We start from the raw sequence: 15,062 nt of genomic DNA, 5'->3' as shown, positions 1-15,062 counted from the left end.
CTCCCCAGCGGCGGCGTTGGGTACTGGCAGTGGTCTAGATCTCATAAGTACATAGTGGCGTCTCACTGCTGCCTCTTCCCTGATGGTGTACCATGAGGAGCATCCTGTCCTGTGCTGTTTGCCGCTGTCTGTCTCCCTTAGTGAGCTTTCAAAGTCTTGGGCACATGTTTAATAAGCTTGTTGACTTTTGGCTTTGCTTTCTGACACAGGGTCTCACTATGTAGCTTTGGCTGGTCTGGGACTTGGCTATGTAGATCAGGCTGGCCTCAAACTCTCTGAGTGCTGGGATTAAAGGCATGCCCCCACCATGCTCAGTATCTTATTACTGAATTTTAAGGGTTCATTTTAAATGTATTTTGAATGGCAGTCCTTCTTTAGATATCTCTTTTACAAATACTTTCTTCTGACTTCTGGTTTATGTTTGTTATTTGTTGGTGGTTGGTCTGATGCTATGTATTTTGATGCTAATTACTGGCTCCCAAGATCTAGTTGCAACCCTGAACCTTGCCTCCCCAGTTGGTTGAATAAAAGGCCTACACACCTGGGCAAGGCAGAAGAAGAAAGGGGCCATGCCATCTGTTCCAAGAATTTCTTTTTTTAAAAGATTCATTTATTATGTGTACAGTATTCTGCCTGCATGTACACCTGCAGGCCAGAAGAGGGCATCAGACCACATTGTAGATGGTTGTGAGCCATCATGTGGTTGCTGGGACTTGAACTCTGGACCTCTGGAAGAGCAGACAGTGCTCTTAACCTCTGAGCCACCTCTCCAGCCCATATAGCCATAGTTCTTAATGAACAAAAGCCCATCCATAATCTCAAGTTGCTAAGGTTATGGATCTGGGCCACTTCTTGTATGTGGAACTTCAGGGTTCCTCCTCTAGGCCCACATGGCTGGTTCCGATCCCACTGACATGATTCTCCTCCTCCTTCCTCCTCCTGCTCTGTCTGCTTCTCCTTCCCAAGATTCTTCTCTCCTCAAAGCCCATGAGCCTTCGCTCAGCCCTTCCATCTGCCTTGCCCAGGTGTAGGCCATCTATTCAGCCAATGAGGGAGGCCAGGTTCAGGGCAGCATCTAAATCTTGGGAGCCAGTAATTAGCATCAGAATATATAGCACCAGGCCAATATCCAAAAATTGCCCCTTTCTAGTGATACTGGAAGGTAGTTTGGGGAGTTAAAGTCTGCCCAACCCCAGATAAAATAAGGCTTATTCTATAATATAGCAGGTGTCTGTATCTTTGTTGTTTGAGAAAGCGGGCTAAATAATACTGTCATAATAATTATAGCCTATAATAATAAACATTTATTAGGCCATATCATTAAACTAACAGCAATAGCTATTTTGATATTTATTGTTTTGGTCATGAAAGTCCATGACCCAAGCTTTATTTGTTGAAAAGAAACTGTTTTTATTCCACTTAATGGATTTTGCATCTTTGTCAAAAATCAGTTAGGTATACTTGTGTAGGTCTAACCTAGGTTCTCTGTCCTATAACATTGACTGTCTTTTTAATTGGATGTGTTTTGTTTTTTGAGGGAGGGTCTCTCTCTGTAGCCTTGGCTGTCCTGAACTCACTTTGTAGACCAGGCTGGCCTGGAACTCACAGCCATCTTCCTGCCTCTGCCTACTGAGTGCTAGGATTAAAGGCGTGCGCCACCACGCCTGGCTGGATTTAAAATTTTGTTTGGTTTTGTTTTTTGAGATAGGATTTCTCTGTGTAGCCTTGACTGTCCTGGACTCTCTTAGTAGATCAGGCTGGCCTTGAACTCACAGCCATCTGCCTTCCTCTGCCTCCCAAGTGCTGGGATTAAAGGCATGTGCCACCACTGCCTGGCTGGATTTTAAATTTTTAAATAAAATTTATTTTTAAAAACCTTGCAGCCGGGAGTAGTGGCGCATGCCTTTAATCCCAGCACTCGAGAGGCAGAGGCAGGTTGATTGCTGTGAGTTCGAGGCCAGCCTGGACTACAAAGTGAGTCCAGGACAGTCAAGGCTACACAGAGAAACCCTGTCTCGAAAAACCGAAAAAAAAAAAAACCTTGCAAATGAGGGGCTGGAGAGATGGCTCAAAGATTAAGAGCACTGGCTGCTCTTCCAAAGGTCCTGAGTTCAATTCCCAGCAACCATATGGTGGTTCACAACCATCTATAGTAAGATCTGATGCCCTCTTCTGGCCTGCAGGTGTACATCCAGGCAGAGCACTGTATATATAATAATAAAACCTTGCAAATGAATAAAAACATCATACCAACATTAACCAGATCCTAAGTCTACCTCCTGAGTGGTGAGATTACAGGTGTGTGCCACTGTGGCTTCTCAGTGAGCTTCTACAGGGTACAATAGGCAGTCAGAAGCTGTGATTCCTCTCTCTATTCCCATAGTTATGTGGGAAATGTTGAAGTCAAATAGACTGAGTCTCAACACTTCATTCTTTTAAAATAGAATGTGTTCTCAGTTGTTCTAGAATTGATGATTTGTCCATATAAGTGCTAGAACAAACCTATGTCTACAACAAAGTTCCTAGGGTCTTGGTAAGAATTAAAGAGCAGCTCAAGTAGGAAAAAACGGTCATCTTTGCTATGTTGAGTTTCCTATCCCATGAGCCCATGGCGTGTTTTCATTTAGTCAGCTTTTTCTTTTATTCATTTGATAATCCTTAGCAAACAGATCCTGCCCTATGGGTTGTCAAATTTCTGCCTAAGTACTACATTTTTCTTTAGAATGACTATAAATAGCAGAAAATCATCTCACTGTCCACACGTTTATATCAAAAGTTGGTTTTCATGTGATGTGTAGTCTATGGTTAACTCAGCTATTACTTTCAATGGTTTTTGTCTTTGCTGTTTTCATTGCTTCTTTGAGATTTTCTATGAAATCATGTTTGTAAACATAGATTGTTTTACTCCCCCCATACCCTTTTAAATAATCTTAGTTTATTTTTCTTTTTCTATTTTCCCTTTTTATGGTGCCAAGGACTCCCATTGTAAAAATAATGAATCTCTTGTCCTTATCCCTAATCTCAAGGGGAGAACATTGAGTTTTTTAGTGTTGAGGAAGATATTAACTATAGATTTGTTTTTTTGGTTTTTGTTGGTGTGTTTTTGTTTTTGTTTTTTGTTTTTTCGAGACAGGGTTTCTCTGTGTAGCCTTTACTGTCCTGGACTCACTTTGTAGACCCAGGCTGGCCTCCAGCTCACAAAGATCCACGTGTCTCTGCCTCCCAAGTGCTGGGATTAAAGGTGTGTGCCCACCACCACCCGGTGAGATTTGTTTTTTAAATAAGCACCCTTTCTCAAATTGAGGCATCTAATCTAGTATGATTTTTTTTTTGTTTGCTTTTGCTTTTCTTGTTCTTTTTTTTTTTTTTAAGATTTATTTATTATTTATACAGTATTCTGCCCGCATGTGCGTCTGCCTGCCACAGGAAGGCACTGGATCTCATTATAGATGGTTGTGAGCCACCATGTGGTTGCTGGGAACTGAACTCAGGACTTTGGAAGAGCCAATAGTGTTCTTAACCTCTGAGCCATCTCTCCCCGCCTGCTTTTGTTTTTTGAGTCCCTAGCTGTCCCGGAACTCACTCTTTAGACCAGGCTGGCCTCAAATTCAGAGATCTGCCTGCCTCTGCCTCCCGAGTGCTAGGATTACAGGCGTGCAGCTGTCCAAATTTATGATGTTTTCAAACCATTCAATTGGATCTTGCTAGAGATTTCTCTGCATCAACTGACACAATCACAGTATTTCATTCCTTGCACACTTGGAATAAATCTTATGTGTATAATTATTTTGACACCATGTTATAATGTTTTGTTGTGTTTACTAATATATTGTTTTGTGTTCAAGTACACCAGGAAGGGTCTGGTTTTGGTATCTGAGTATAACTAGCCTCACATTTAAAAACCATGGTCATAGCTGGGCGTGGTGGTACACACCTCTAATAGGAAGCAAAAGCAAGTGGATCTCCTCAGAGTTCAAGGGTCAGCCTGGTCTACATGGTGGAAAGGCTCCATCTAAAAAACAAAACAAATAAACAACAACAAAAGCCTCCTCAAAACAATAAAAACATGTTAACAACTAATTTCAATTATTTTTAAATACTCTGAGCCAATAAATATGCCCACTGGCTGGGGTTGGCTCAGGTCATCCTCCTGGGACTTGCCTCTTACAGGAACATTCCATCATGAGCTTGAGTGGATGAAGACATGGCCAGCAGTTGAGAGCCCTTGAGGGGCACTAGACATACTTTGGCCCCTATTTCTCCTCATTAACCAGCTAGCATCCTTTCCGTGAGGTCTTACAGGTCTATATAAACTCTAAGGCCCCACTGCTAGCTACAAAAAGGATGGAGGAATAGTTCTGACCCAGGGGCCATGTTGTCTTCCATTGGGTAAGACACCACAGCGTTTTCACCACAGTGATGAAAAGGTGTTACTGGTCTGTAGTTGGCATAAGTCAGAATTCTACAAAATATTCTACAAAATAAAGCCGTCTACAAAAGAGTTATCTAATACAAGCCACTAACCATGTCAGGGTTGAGGACATGGACTAGAGGAATATTTGCTTTAGCAAAACCCTAGGGATGCTGAGCACACCTGCTGTGACAAAACACCATGGTCAAGGTGACTTATAGAAGAAAGGGCTTCTTTGAGATTATGGTTTCAGAGGGTTAGAGTCCATGACCATCATAGTGGGGTGTGGCATAAGGAGCCGGCATAGCACTGGAGCAGTAGCTGAGAGCTCACATCTTGAGACACATCCACAAGGCAGAGAGAGAGACAGAGACAGAGACAGAGAGACAGAGAGAGACAGAGAGAGAGAAAGAGACAGACAGACAGACAGACAGATAAACAGAGACAGAGACATAGACACAGACACAGAGACTAGGAATGGCATGTTTGGAACTTAAAAGCCCACCTCCAGTGGCACACATGCTCCAACAAGGTCACGCCTCCTAATCTTTCCCAAACAGTTTCTCGAATCACAGACCACGTGTTCAAACATGGACCTGTGGGGGCCGTTCTCATTCAAACCAACACCCGCCTTGCTCAAGCTGAACTTCAGCCTAAATGTTGGCAGTTTAGGATAGCTTACATTTTCCTCCCCCTTGTTCTCACAAACCATGCTGTCCACAATGAGATACCAAGCACAGACACCACAGAGATGGAGCTTCTGGGTCATAGGACAAGGACTTTTGCCAGGCTCTTGCTATCCATGGTCCAAAATGCATCCCCCAGAGGCTAATGCTATCTTGCTCTTTGGCCATCTCACTGTATCCTCACAGTCTATTTTAATGCTTCAGGACTTTGCTGGTTAAAAAGTAAGGACCCGGGCTGGAGAGATGGCTCAGAGGTTAAGAGCACTGGCTGCTCTTCCAGAGGTCCTGAGTTCAATTCCCAGCAACCACATGGTGGCTCACAACCATCTATAATGAGATCTGGTGCCCTCTTCTGGTGGGGAGGCACACATGCAGACAGAACATTGTATACATAATAAATAATAATAATAATAATAATAATAATAATAATAATAATAATAATAATAATAATAAAGTAAGGCCCCTCCTCCTGGAGATGGGACCCTGGACTTATCTTTCTACATCTTTTAGATACCTCTACTGGTATGACCACAGCCTCTTGACTTCCTCAAACCTAACTCAGCTTCTCCCATCATCCTGCCTTGCATCCTGTGCACTTTTCTTGCTAGGTAACATGACCTCTCCTGCCATCCAAACCCAAAATCTGAAGGTCACCCCGACTCTATCCACTGTCACCTTACCCACCCAATACAACATCCTATGATTGATTGATTAGCTAATTGGTGCCCTGGCTACTTATCCCTGTGAAAGTCTTTTTAGGCCTTTAGGGTATTCTAAGAGACATAAGAAAATGATAAGAAGATATCAAGTGCCAGATATTAGATTATATTACATGAGATTTATTAAATGAGCACAGGGAGAGAAGGAAAGGGGGAGGGATACCCCAGAGAGAAAGAGAGAGGGGGGGACAAAGACAGAGACAAAGGAAGAGAGAAAGGGGGTAAAGTGGTAAGAGAGAGAAAGGTTAGGTAGGTCTATCCTTTTATATAGCCCTGGGCAGGGCCACGCCCCCATGGCAGGTAGGCGATGACATCACAGGTAGGCAGACTGAAACAGAATCCTAATACAGACACCACCTTTCTGGTGATCATAAGCAGGGAAGGAGTGTAGGCATACAGAATTGAAAAGCCCATGGTTCTGGTTGCAGTGTTGGCTAAGTCCAGAGCTCCAGCACATAATGCAGGAGCTCTCCCCTCTGAGTCTTGGTCTGTTTCTCTCAGTTCTAAGATTTCAGAGGTGCATTCATTTCAGAAGGCACATTCAGGCTAGAGGTGAGTCAAAAAAAAATTTTTTTTTAAAAGGCATATCCTGTGCATTTTTCTTGCTAGGTCACATGAGCTCTCCTGCCATCCAAAACCCAAAGTCAGCCAACAGCAGATAGGTGCCCACATTGCTCCCAGCTAGTGGTCCAGCCTGACTTGCTCCCTGTAAAGAGTAGACCCATTCTGAGTGTGTCATGTGTCCACTCTGGCGACAGATATTGTGTCTACATGTGAAACAGTCCACCCCAAGTTTTGTATCCACCTTGTAGGGCTCAGTGACAGCCTGTCACCATTGCTTGGAGCAATTTCTCAAAGAACAAAGGGAGTATAGACCCACCTCATCCTCTGGTCCAACCACTTTCGCCCTTGACACTTCAGGACCGTTTTGTTTCATACCTGCATCATTGCTTAAAAAAACAAAACAAAACAAAACAAAAAAAACCCAAAAAACTAGTTTCTATGTAAAGCTCCCACACTCCTGTCCTGCCCAAGTTCCCATTTCTCTCTAGATACTTTATCTAGGAAGAAACACTTCGTCAGATGGTTCCTCTATATTCCGCTTAAAAGCGAGCTCTTAAAAGACGTAAGCTTTTGTGATTACTCTGCCCCTAGATTAAGGATCAACTCTGTCACCAGGGCAAAGGGTGAGAGAAAAGTCTGTTGATTTTTGGCCCTGGTTGCCTCACACATCCTCATTCTCCAGATTTTTCTCCCTCTGTTTTCTGACTTCCCCTGGGGACCTGTGCTGGCTGGTTTCATGTCAGTTTGAGACAAGCTAGGGTCCTTTTGAAAGAGGGAGCCTCAATTGAGAAAACACCCCCCTCCAGACTGCCCTGTGAGCAAGGCTGGGGGACATTTTCTTTTTGATTGATTAGGGAGGATGTAGGCCACAGTAGGTGGTACCACCCTTAGCGGGTGGTCCTAGGTACTATAAGAAAGCAGGCTGAGCAAGGCACCAGGGAGCAAGCCCGTAAGCAACACTCCTTCATGGCCTCTCTCAGTTCCTGTCCTGAGTTCCTGTCCTGACTTCTTTAGATGACAGATTACACACTGTAAGATGCGATAAACCCTTTTCTCTCCAAGTCGCTTTTTGGTCACTATTTTATCACAGCAATAGTAACCTTAACAAAGACAGTAGCTATGGAGCAGGGCAGGGCCACACTGGGCAGGAGTTGAAATTAAAGGTCCTGGAAGATGCTTTTTCCTCACATCGTGTCCTAACAGGAAGATCCTTTGCTTTCAACAGGAGGACACTGGCTCACACAACACCATCCTGTGGCCTCCAAACCCTGGCCCTCCACAGGTACAGGTGTGTGTGTGCTTTGCATGGCTAGCCTTTCGGCTGTTTACATGTAGGTGGCTATAGCGTATGGGCACTGGAATATTTAGCTTCGCCCTCCCCTCTCCCCTCCCCCCATGCCTACTCCTATCCATCCCTATTAAGTAGCAAAACACACTAGAAATCAGCAACATGGGCTTAGGATTTTAGAAATAGCATGTTGAACGTGGCTCTCTGAGATCTGGCTTGCTTGATGGGCTGTGAGATGCTGAATAAGGCCTGTGTCGTCACCAGATCAGAATGCAGGTGCTGGGAGCCAGCACTAATCCTTCCAAAGGCTTCTGCTTTGATTTCCTTTGTCCTAGAGGCTGGGAAATGGTGTGGTGGCCCTACCTCCCATGCCAGTAGGCAAAACTGATTTGTCATTAGAAAGAGTCAATTCACAACCAGTAGTGCAGCTGGCTGGCTGTGCTCATAGCGTCAACTTGATATGTTTGCAGTTGAAAGGAAGGGGAGCTATCTGGAGAGGTTGTCAGGGTGAGTGTCTCTGGGTGTGGCCAAGGGGGAGGCCTGTTCCACAATGCTGATCCTGCCTGTGCAGGGGCTTCTGCCATGAGGCTGGTGTGTGCTTTGCTTTTAAGAGCCACTCCACCCTGAAGGTGGCTGCCAGGTGGGTGTGTCTCACATAACCTGGCCGTTCTGAGGTTGTGTGGTAACACAGCCGCCCAGGTGGAGCGTGGCGAGGCCTGGTTGCACGCGTCCTATCCTCTGGCTTCTTCAGAGTCCCCTGAGTGAGCAGCTTTGGGGGTGGGGGGTGGGGGGGTAGGGGGGATCACTCACATTTTACAGAAAAGGGGGCTCTGTAGTTAATCAGCTTGGCCTTTCAAATGAGCAGAGGTATGAGAACTCTAACTCTGGCCTCCAGCAAATTGAAAAAAAAAAATGCCCGGGCCAGTGGTTTCTTATCTGACTTCTTCTATCCTTAAGGACTGGCCCAAGGTCAAAGAGGAAGTTAATGGGGACAATCCAGGTCACCAACCAGCACAGCTTGCCTAATATGGCACTTATCTAAGGCTCAGAACTGGAAGAAAGCCTGGAGTTCATATTTTCATCTCAATTGTTTTTCAGTCTTGTGTGTGTGCTCAGAAGGTCAAGGCATTTGCCCACTTCCATAAATCTGCGACAGACTCAGGACAGCAGGCCATCCCGGCAGCCTCAGGTCTCCCTAGCAGCCTCAGGTCTCAGCACCTGAGGGCGCCTCGGCCTTGACAGGAGCAGTTTGGCCTTCTGGCTTAGGACACTGCAAAGTGATCCATCGTAGAGTCCAAGACTTAGGCCCAGGTTTCCTGTTCAGTGATCATCTGTGGGGACCCCCCACCCCCCACCCCGCAAAGGTGAACCCTAGCCTCATAGAGCTTGCACGCAGTTGGGGAGCCAGACAAGTGAGTAAACAAGCCAGCAAGTGAACGGATGAAGAGAACTTGACGGTTTTCAGCCAGGCACACAAAAATGCCATGAGATCTCATTCACATGACTCAGTAAGGAAGTTATCTCAGAAATCAGGACCTGACCAGGGGCTACAGAGATGGACGAGCCTGAGGAGAGTGGGACTAGGGTGATCCAGAAGTGCTAGGTCCCAGGGATCCAGGATAAGCAGCTCTGTGACTATAGGTAACAGTCACGTACTGTAATTGTAGTGTAGTCGAGCCAGAAGGACAGACTCTGAAAGTTCTCACTGGGGCTGGAGAGATGGCTCAGTGGTTAAGAGCACTGACTGCTTTTGCAGATGGTCAGAGTTCAGTTCTCAGTACCTACATCAGGTGGCTCACCAATGGACTGTACCTCTGGCTTCAGGGGACCCAGCACCCTCTTCTGGTCTCCTTGTGTACCTGCATGTATGTGACATGCACACATACATATAAGTAAAAGTTAAAAAATAAACCCTTTTCTAAAAAAGAAATGTCTTTGTAAAAAGTTTTATTGATATATATTAATTACATATAATAATGGCTTTGATTATCTTTCATATACATACATACATACATACATACATACATACATATATGTAGTATTTTTATATTTACCTTTCATCGCCCTGTTTTCCACCTCCTACTGCTACTGATTCCCTTTCTCTCTCTATCTAGCCCTCTTCTGTTTTCATGTCCTTTTCCTTTTGTGGCCCTCGGAGTTTGCTTAGAGTTACTGACAGGGCCGTAAACCAGGTTACCTGTGCCTACAGCCCTGAAGAAAATGTTTCTTCCTTCCTCCTCAAATGTCCAGAGAGTCTCAGGAAGGTGGGAGGCTTCAGAGGCCCCTCCCCTGCTTTGTGGTGGGGCATTTATGGGCCAAACCTTGTGACTGTTTATTTCTTTATCTAGTTTGAGACAGGCTCTCACTAAAGTACCTTAGGCTGCCCTGGAGCTCACTTCCTTGGTAGAACAGTCTGCCTCTGAACTCACAGAGATCCATTTGCCTCTGCCTTCCAATTGCTGAGATTAAAAGCATCTAGCACCATACCTAGCTTTATGTCTGTTTAAAAGGAAATGTTTAGAGTATTTCAGACATACTGAAAACTTTCAGCTAATGCAGTAAGCACTCTCTTACGTGGATGCTCTACCAGCTTCCACAACAGCTGCCACCTCACCTGGTACCTTTCATCTATGTCTGCTGGGAATTGGGGCTCTTACTGGCCACTGGTGGTTTTCTCTCTGTCTCTCTCTCTCTCTGTCTCTGTCTCTCTCTCTGTCTCTGTCTCTGTCTCTCTGCCTCTCTTTCTCTCTGTCTCTCTCTTTCTCTCTCTCTGTCTGTCTCTGTCTCTTTCTCTCTTTCTCTCTGTCTCTCTCTCTGTCTGTCTCTCTGCCTCTGCCTCTCTGTCTCTCTGTCTCTCTGTCTCTGTCTCTCTCGGTCTCTCTCTCTCCCTCCCTCTCCCTCCGTCCCTCTCTCCATCCCTCTTGTTCTCTCCCTTCCTCCATTCTTCCCTCCTCCCTCCCTTACCCCTCCCTCCCCTCTCCCTTCCCTCTCTCTGAACTCCAACCCTTATGTTCTCCATCCATTCAGGGAAGAGCAAGGACTCAGCCCTGTTCCCTGTCCCCAGATCCCGGGACATCCTACAGATTCATTAGAAAGCACTCAGATCTGATGAGCTAAGATCTTACCCTAAGGGCCTCTCCTTTTTTTTTTTTTTTTTGACCTAACTGAAGTGCCCACTGCCTCATGCTGGGGTATCCTCTCAACCTGTGTTGGGGAGTCTCTTCTCTCCTGTGATCCCCTTATGGGGAAGAACTCGGGATGGTCAGAACTGGTGCGAGCAGGTGCTGTTGCTTGACAGACGGGCAGTCCTCTGCCTGGAGCACGGACATGTGTTCCGCTCCCATATTTGGCCAGCCTGGCAGTTATTTCTGAAATCTGACTCTTAGTACCATGGGGGTGACCTTTGATCTGCTTCCCAGAGTCCACCTGCACTTATTCTGCTCCCCAGAAGCTCATGCAAGGAGTGGACGGTGTAGGCGAACACTCTGGGTATGATTTAGCCATGCTGAGTAAGCGTGCTTCAATCCGTGTTGGCTTGGTCTAGAGAGATGGAGCACAGGTAGAAGGTAAGAGCGGTGAGAGCATTTATTTATTATTTTTTTTAATGGTAAATGCTTCACTCTTGACAGAGGATACTTTTAAGACTGGAGGGACTGGGGAGCTGCTGCCACTGTTAAAAGATTGCTTTAAGATTTACTGAGGGCTGTGAAGTGTTCCTTGGCGGCCAAGAGTGGCTGCTTGTTTACTCAAGCAGTGACAGTTAGAGGCGATCTGAAGAAGCAACTGGGCAGCTGGGCTGTCATGTGGAAGTGGAGGGAGGGTGACTTTAGAAACACCTGTGGTTTTCCGGCGATGCCTATTGACACAGCAGGCATCCCACAGTCAGTTAGCCTTAGTGCTAAGAAGGGGAAACTGGAAAGGGGGGGGTTGTTCAGAGGCACTGTAGGAAACGGCACAAAAGCGAGAGCTTTCGCAGGAGTAGCCACCAGAATGGATGGGTATAAGCTGTGGACCATATAATCAACAAGCATCTAGGTTGCCTCTCCCATGCCAAGTGCTATTCTAGGCATCAGATCTGGGCTCCTGGGCTGCGTCAGTCACCAATGCTGTTCAGGAGCGTGACGAAGCATGGCAACATGGCAGAGATCACAAGGCAACTGTTCCCACCGTGTGGTAAAAGCGAGTTGAGCATGGTGGTATATGCACTCAACCCCAGCACTCAAGAGGCAGAGGCAGATGGACCTCTGTGAGTTCTAGGCAAGCCAGGGCTACATAAAGAGATCCTGTCTCTAACATAGAAAAATGAGCACAGAGCCGGGCATGGTGGTACACACCTTTAATCCCAGCGCTCAGGGAGTCAGAGGCAAGTGGATCTTTGTGAGTTTGAAGCCAGCCTGCTTTACTAAGTGAGTTCAGGACAGCCAAGGCTACACAGAGAAACCTGGTCTCAAATAAGCACCCCCACCCTCATCTCCAAAAAACCACAGACCATTCACGTCCAAATATACCACTTCCATCTTTATGATCTTTGGTAAGTGGCTTAACCTCTCTGTATAACTGTGCGTTTATTTACCAGTATTAAATGAGTTAAATACATAAGACAGTTAAGAAGATGAGTCTAATAATGTGTTTACTATTTTCTGCCATAATAGGATGTTTTCTAAGTGGCAGTTGCTATTTTTGTTGTAGAAAGAGCAACAGACTTCTTTCCAGTGAGAAGACCTGGACAAAATCCCAAATCCCTTATTTTTTATCTAGAAAATAGAAAACATTTTCTACTGTCTGTTTAGTAAATTGAGATTCTGCAAGAGTCACAGGGGTGATTTGAAAAGCATAATATTCCATTTACGTGGATTGCTCTGCTGCTTTCATTTGATGATGATAACAGCGAGGACAATGACTACTACCATTATTAGGGTTTTTTTTATGATTTATTTATTTACTATTTATACAGTACTCTGCCCACATGTGTGCTGCAGGCCAGAAGAGGCCATTAGATCTCATTATAGATGGTGATGAGCCACGATTTGGTCGCTGGGAATTGAACTCATGACCTTTAGAGGAGCAGCCAGAGTGCTCTTAACCTCTGAGCCATCTCTCCAGCCCCAATTACAGTTATTTTGATAGAGAGGAGGGTTAAACCCAAGCCAGCCTGGGCCCCAGCATTGAGCCCTATCCCTTCCGACCAGACTGGTTTCTGCTATGAGAACAATGCTGTGCCAGGAAAGAGCTGGGCTCATGGAAGAGGAAAGCCCGACCCTTTGATTCCTTCCAAGGTGGACCGTTCAGTTTGCCTTTCGCTAGAACAGAGACCTGCCATCTGCCTCTTTTTCCTTCTGTGTCTGCTTGAGCCTCTACATGAATTGACATATTTCCAGAGTTACTTGAAAGAAACATTAATCATGGGATAGGGTTTTTTTTTTTAATACCAGTTTTTGCACAGTATTTGGCACTCATACTGTAGTAGTGAGAAGGGAGCTGGCTTCAGGTGTCACACTTGCCCAGACAAGCAGGAACTAGGTAGTGATATTAAAAAGTCAAGACTCAGGACCTGGAGAGATGGCTCAGCAGTTAAAAGAGCACTGAGTACTCTTCCAGAGGTCCTGAGTTCAATTCCCAGCAACCACATGGTGGCTCACCACCAACTACAATGTGATCTAATGTGCACTGTATACATAATAAATAAAACTTAAAAAAAAAAAAAAAGTCAAGACTCGGCTGGGTGTGGTGGTTCACACCTTTAATCCCAGCACTTTGGGAGGCAGAGGCAGGTGGATCGCTCAGAGTTCGAGGCCAGTTTGGTCTACAAAGTGAGTCTAGGACAGCTAAGGCTACCCTGTCTTAAAAAACCAAAAAAAAAAAAAAAAAAAAAAAGTCAAGATTCTGGGGCTAGATAAATGGTTCAGCAGTTAAAAGTGCTGTTTCAGAGTTGGTCATGGTGGTGTGTGTCTTTAGTTCTAGCACTGACTGAGGAGGCAGAGACAGGTGAATCTCTGTGAGTTCAAGGCCAGCCAGTCTACAAAGAGAGTTCTAGGACAGCCAAGGCTCTGGTACACAGAGAAACCCTGTCTGGGGGGGGGAAGGAAGAAAAAAGAGTGTTCTTCCAGAGGGCCGGAGTTTAGTTCCCATAGACTACATTGGGCAGCTCACAACTGTCTGTAACTCCAGCTCTGGGGAAATTAGATACCTCAGTGGAGATCAGATACGTTCACACACACGTGCACATAGACACATACAGACCCCCTCCCCTACACAACTAAAAGTAATTCAAATAAATCTTTTAAAAAATTCAAGACTGTATTATAAAAATGTCACTGCTTTTGTACCTAGATTTTTGGACTGTGGTTATAGATTACCACACGTGCAAGGGTAGAGACGCCACACTGACGCGGAAGGATTTAGACTTGGAAACGCAGATGAACCACGGTGTGCTGCCTTGTTCCTGTCCTAGGGACAGGTTCTCCTTAGATGCTCAACTGGCAGGCTGAGCCCTGCAGGCAGGGTAGGGGACTGTCAACTCCCAGCACTGCAGCAGTGGCCTCCCATAAGGTCTCCTTTAAGCTTTCTCTGCCTCCTCCCACTCTTCCTTGTTGTGGTGGCCAGGAAAGGAAATATCCTGTCCTAACTCTGGGATCAGAGGGTAGCAGGTGTACCCGGGCTCCTGCTCTGTGGGCCTAGTTATTGACCCTCCAAAGGCCCTGGCAATAATAAAGCAAGGATGTAGGTGGCATCTTCCTGTAAGTGGGATGATTGGCGGAGAGTTCGTGAGGAGATGTCGGCTCAGTGCCTCCGTTTCTGAGTGCTTGATGATGCTCCTCTCACCCATAGTTGGTTGCTTTTGAAAGAGGATCTTGCCCTGTAGCTTCATGCTCACCATCCTCCTGCCTCAGCCTCTCGAGGGCTAGGGTTACAGGCAGGCATCCTCTCCTCATCTTACTGTCGTTCAGCTAAAGGGAAGGGAGACGTCTCGCTGTAGTGTTCAGGTTCACACCAGACCACGCAGGCTCTTGGCTATTGAAGTATCCTTTATGGTTTATCTGTGGACACAAGTGAATAAATCAGGTAACCCCTGGGAGAGATGTACCAGGCTGGGAAGCAGGCAAAGGTGATGACCATGTAACAGGAAATTGAAGATCTCAAGAAGAGCCCCTGGTTCAGAAAGGATGGAAGACTCATGGTCTGTCCTTCAGAAACTCCAAAATTAACTTCCAGAAGCCCCTGCCTGCAGGTTGTTCTGGGGTGGTGACAACAGAGCGAGTGCACAGGTGCACAGGCACACAGGTGCACAGGCACACAGGAGCGTTCCTTTCTTGAGAGGCCTGGAGACTAGGTCACATTCCTACAGAGGGAGCCATTCTTAGGTGTCCTGCCCTTTTTACACCTTCCAACCATGG

General features: G+C 45.8%; 1 protein-coding gene across 15 annotated transcripts in view; it reads left to right on the top strand.

The window, feature by feature from the left end:
- The window catches only part of TACC2 (transforming acidic coiled-coil containing protein 2), a 217,279-nt gene that overhangs the window by 30,597 nt on the left and 171,620 nt on the right, over nucleotides 1-15,062 (top strand). For 12 of the 15 annotated variants that reach the window (XM_084772662.1, XM_084772668.1, XM_084772669.1 and 9 more), the window contains exon 3: nucleotides 7,606-7,662. The exons of the other annotated variants lie outside the window; for them this stretch is intronic. In XM_084772662.1, the coding sequence (XP_084628788.1) occupies nucleotides 7,606-7,662 (57 nt within the window). The remainder of the gene's footprint in view (nucleotides 1-7,605; nucleotides 7,663-15,062) is intronic. 15 annotated transcript variants of the gene reach the window in all.

The sequence above is a fragment of the Acomys minous genome, assembly GCF_964271855.1.
Source record: "Acomys minous genome assembly, chromosome: 2".
NCBI classification, from domain to species: Eukaryota; Metazoa; Chordata; class Mammalia; order Rodentia; family Muridae; genus Acomys; species Acomys minous.
The sequence above is the reverse complement of the archived record's forward strand: the minus strand, read 5'-3'. Positions and strand labels throughout refer to the sequence as shown.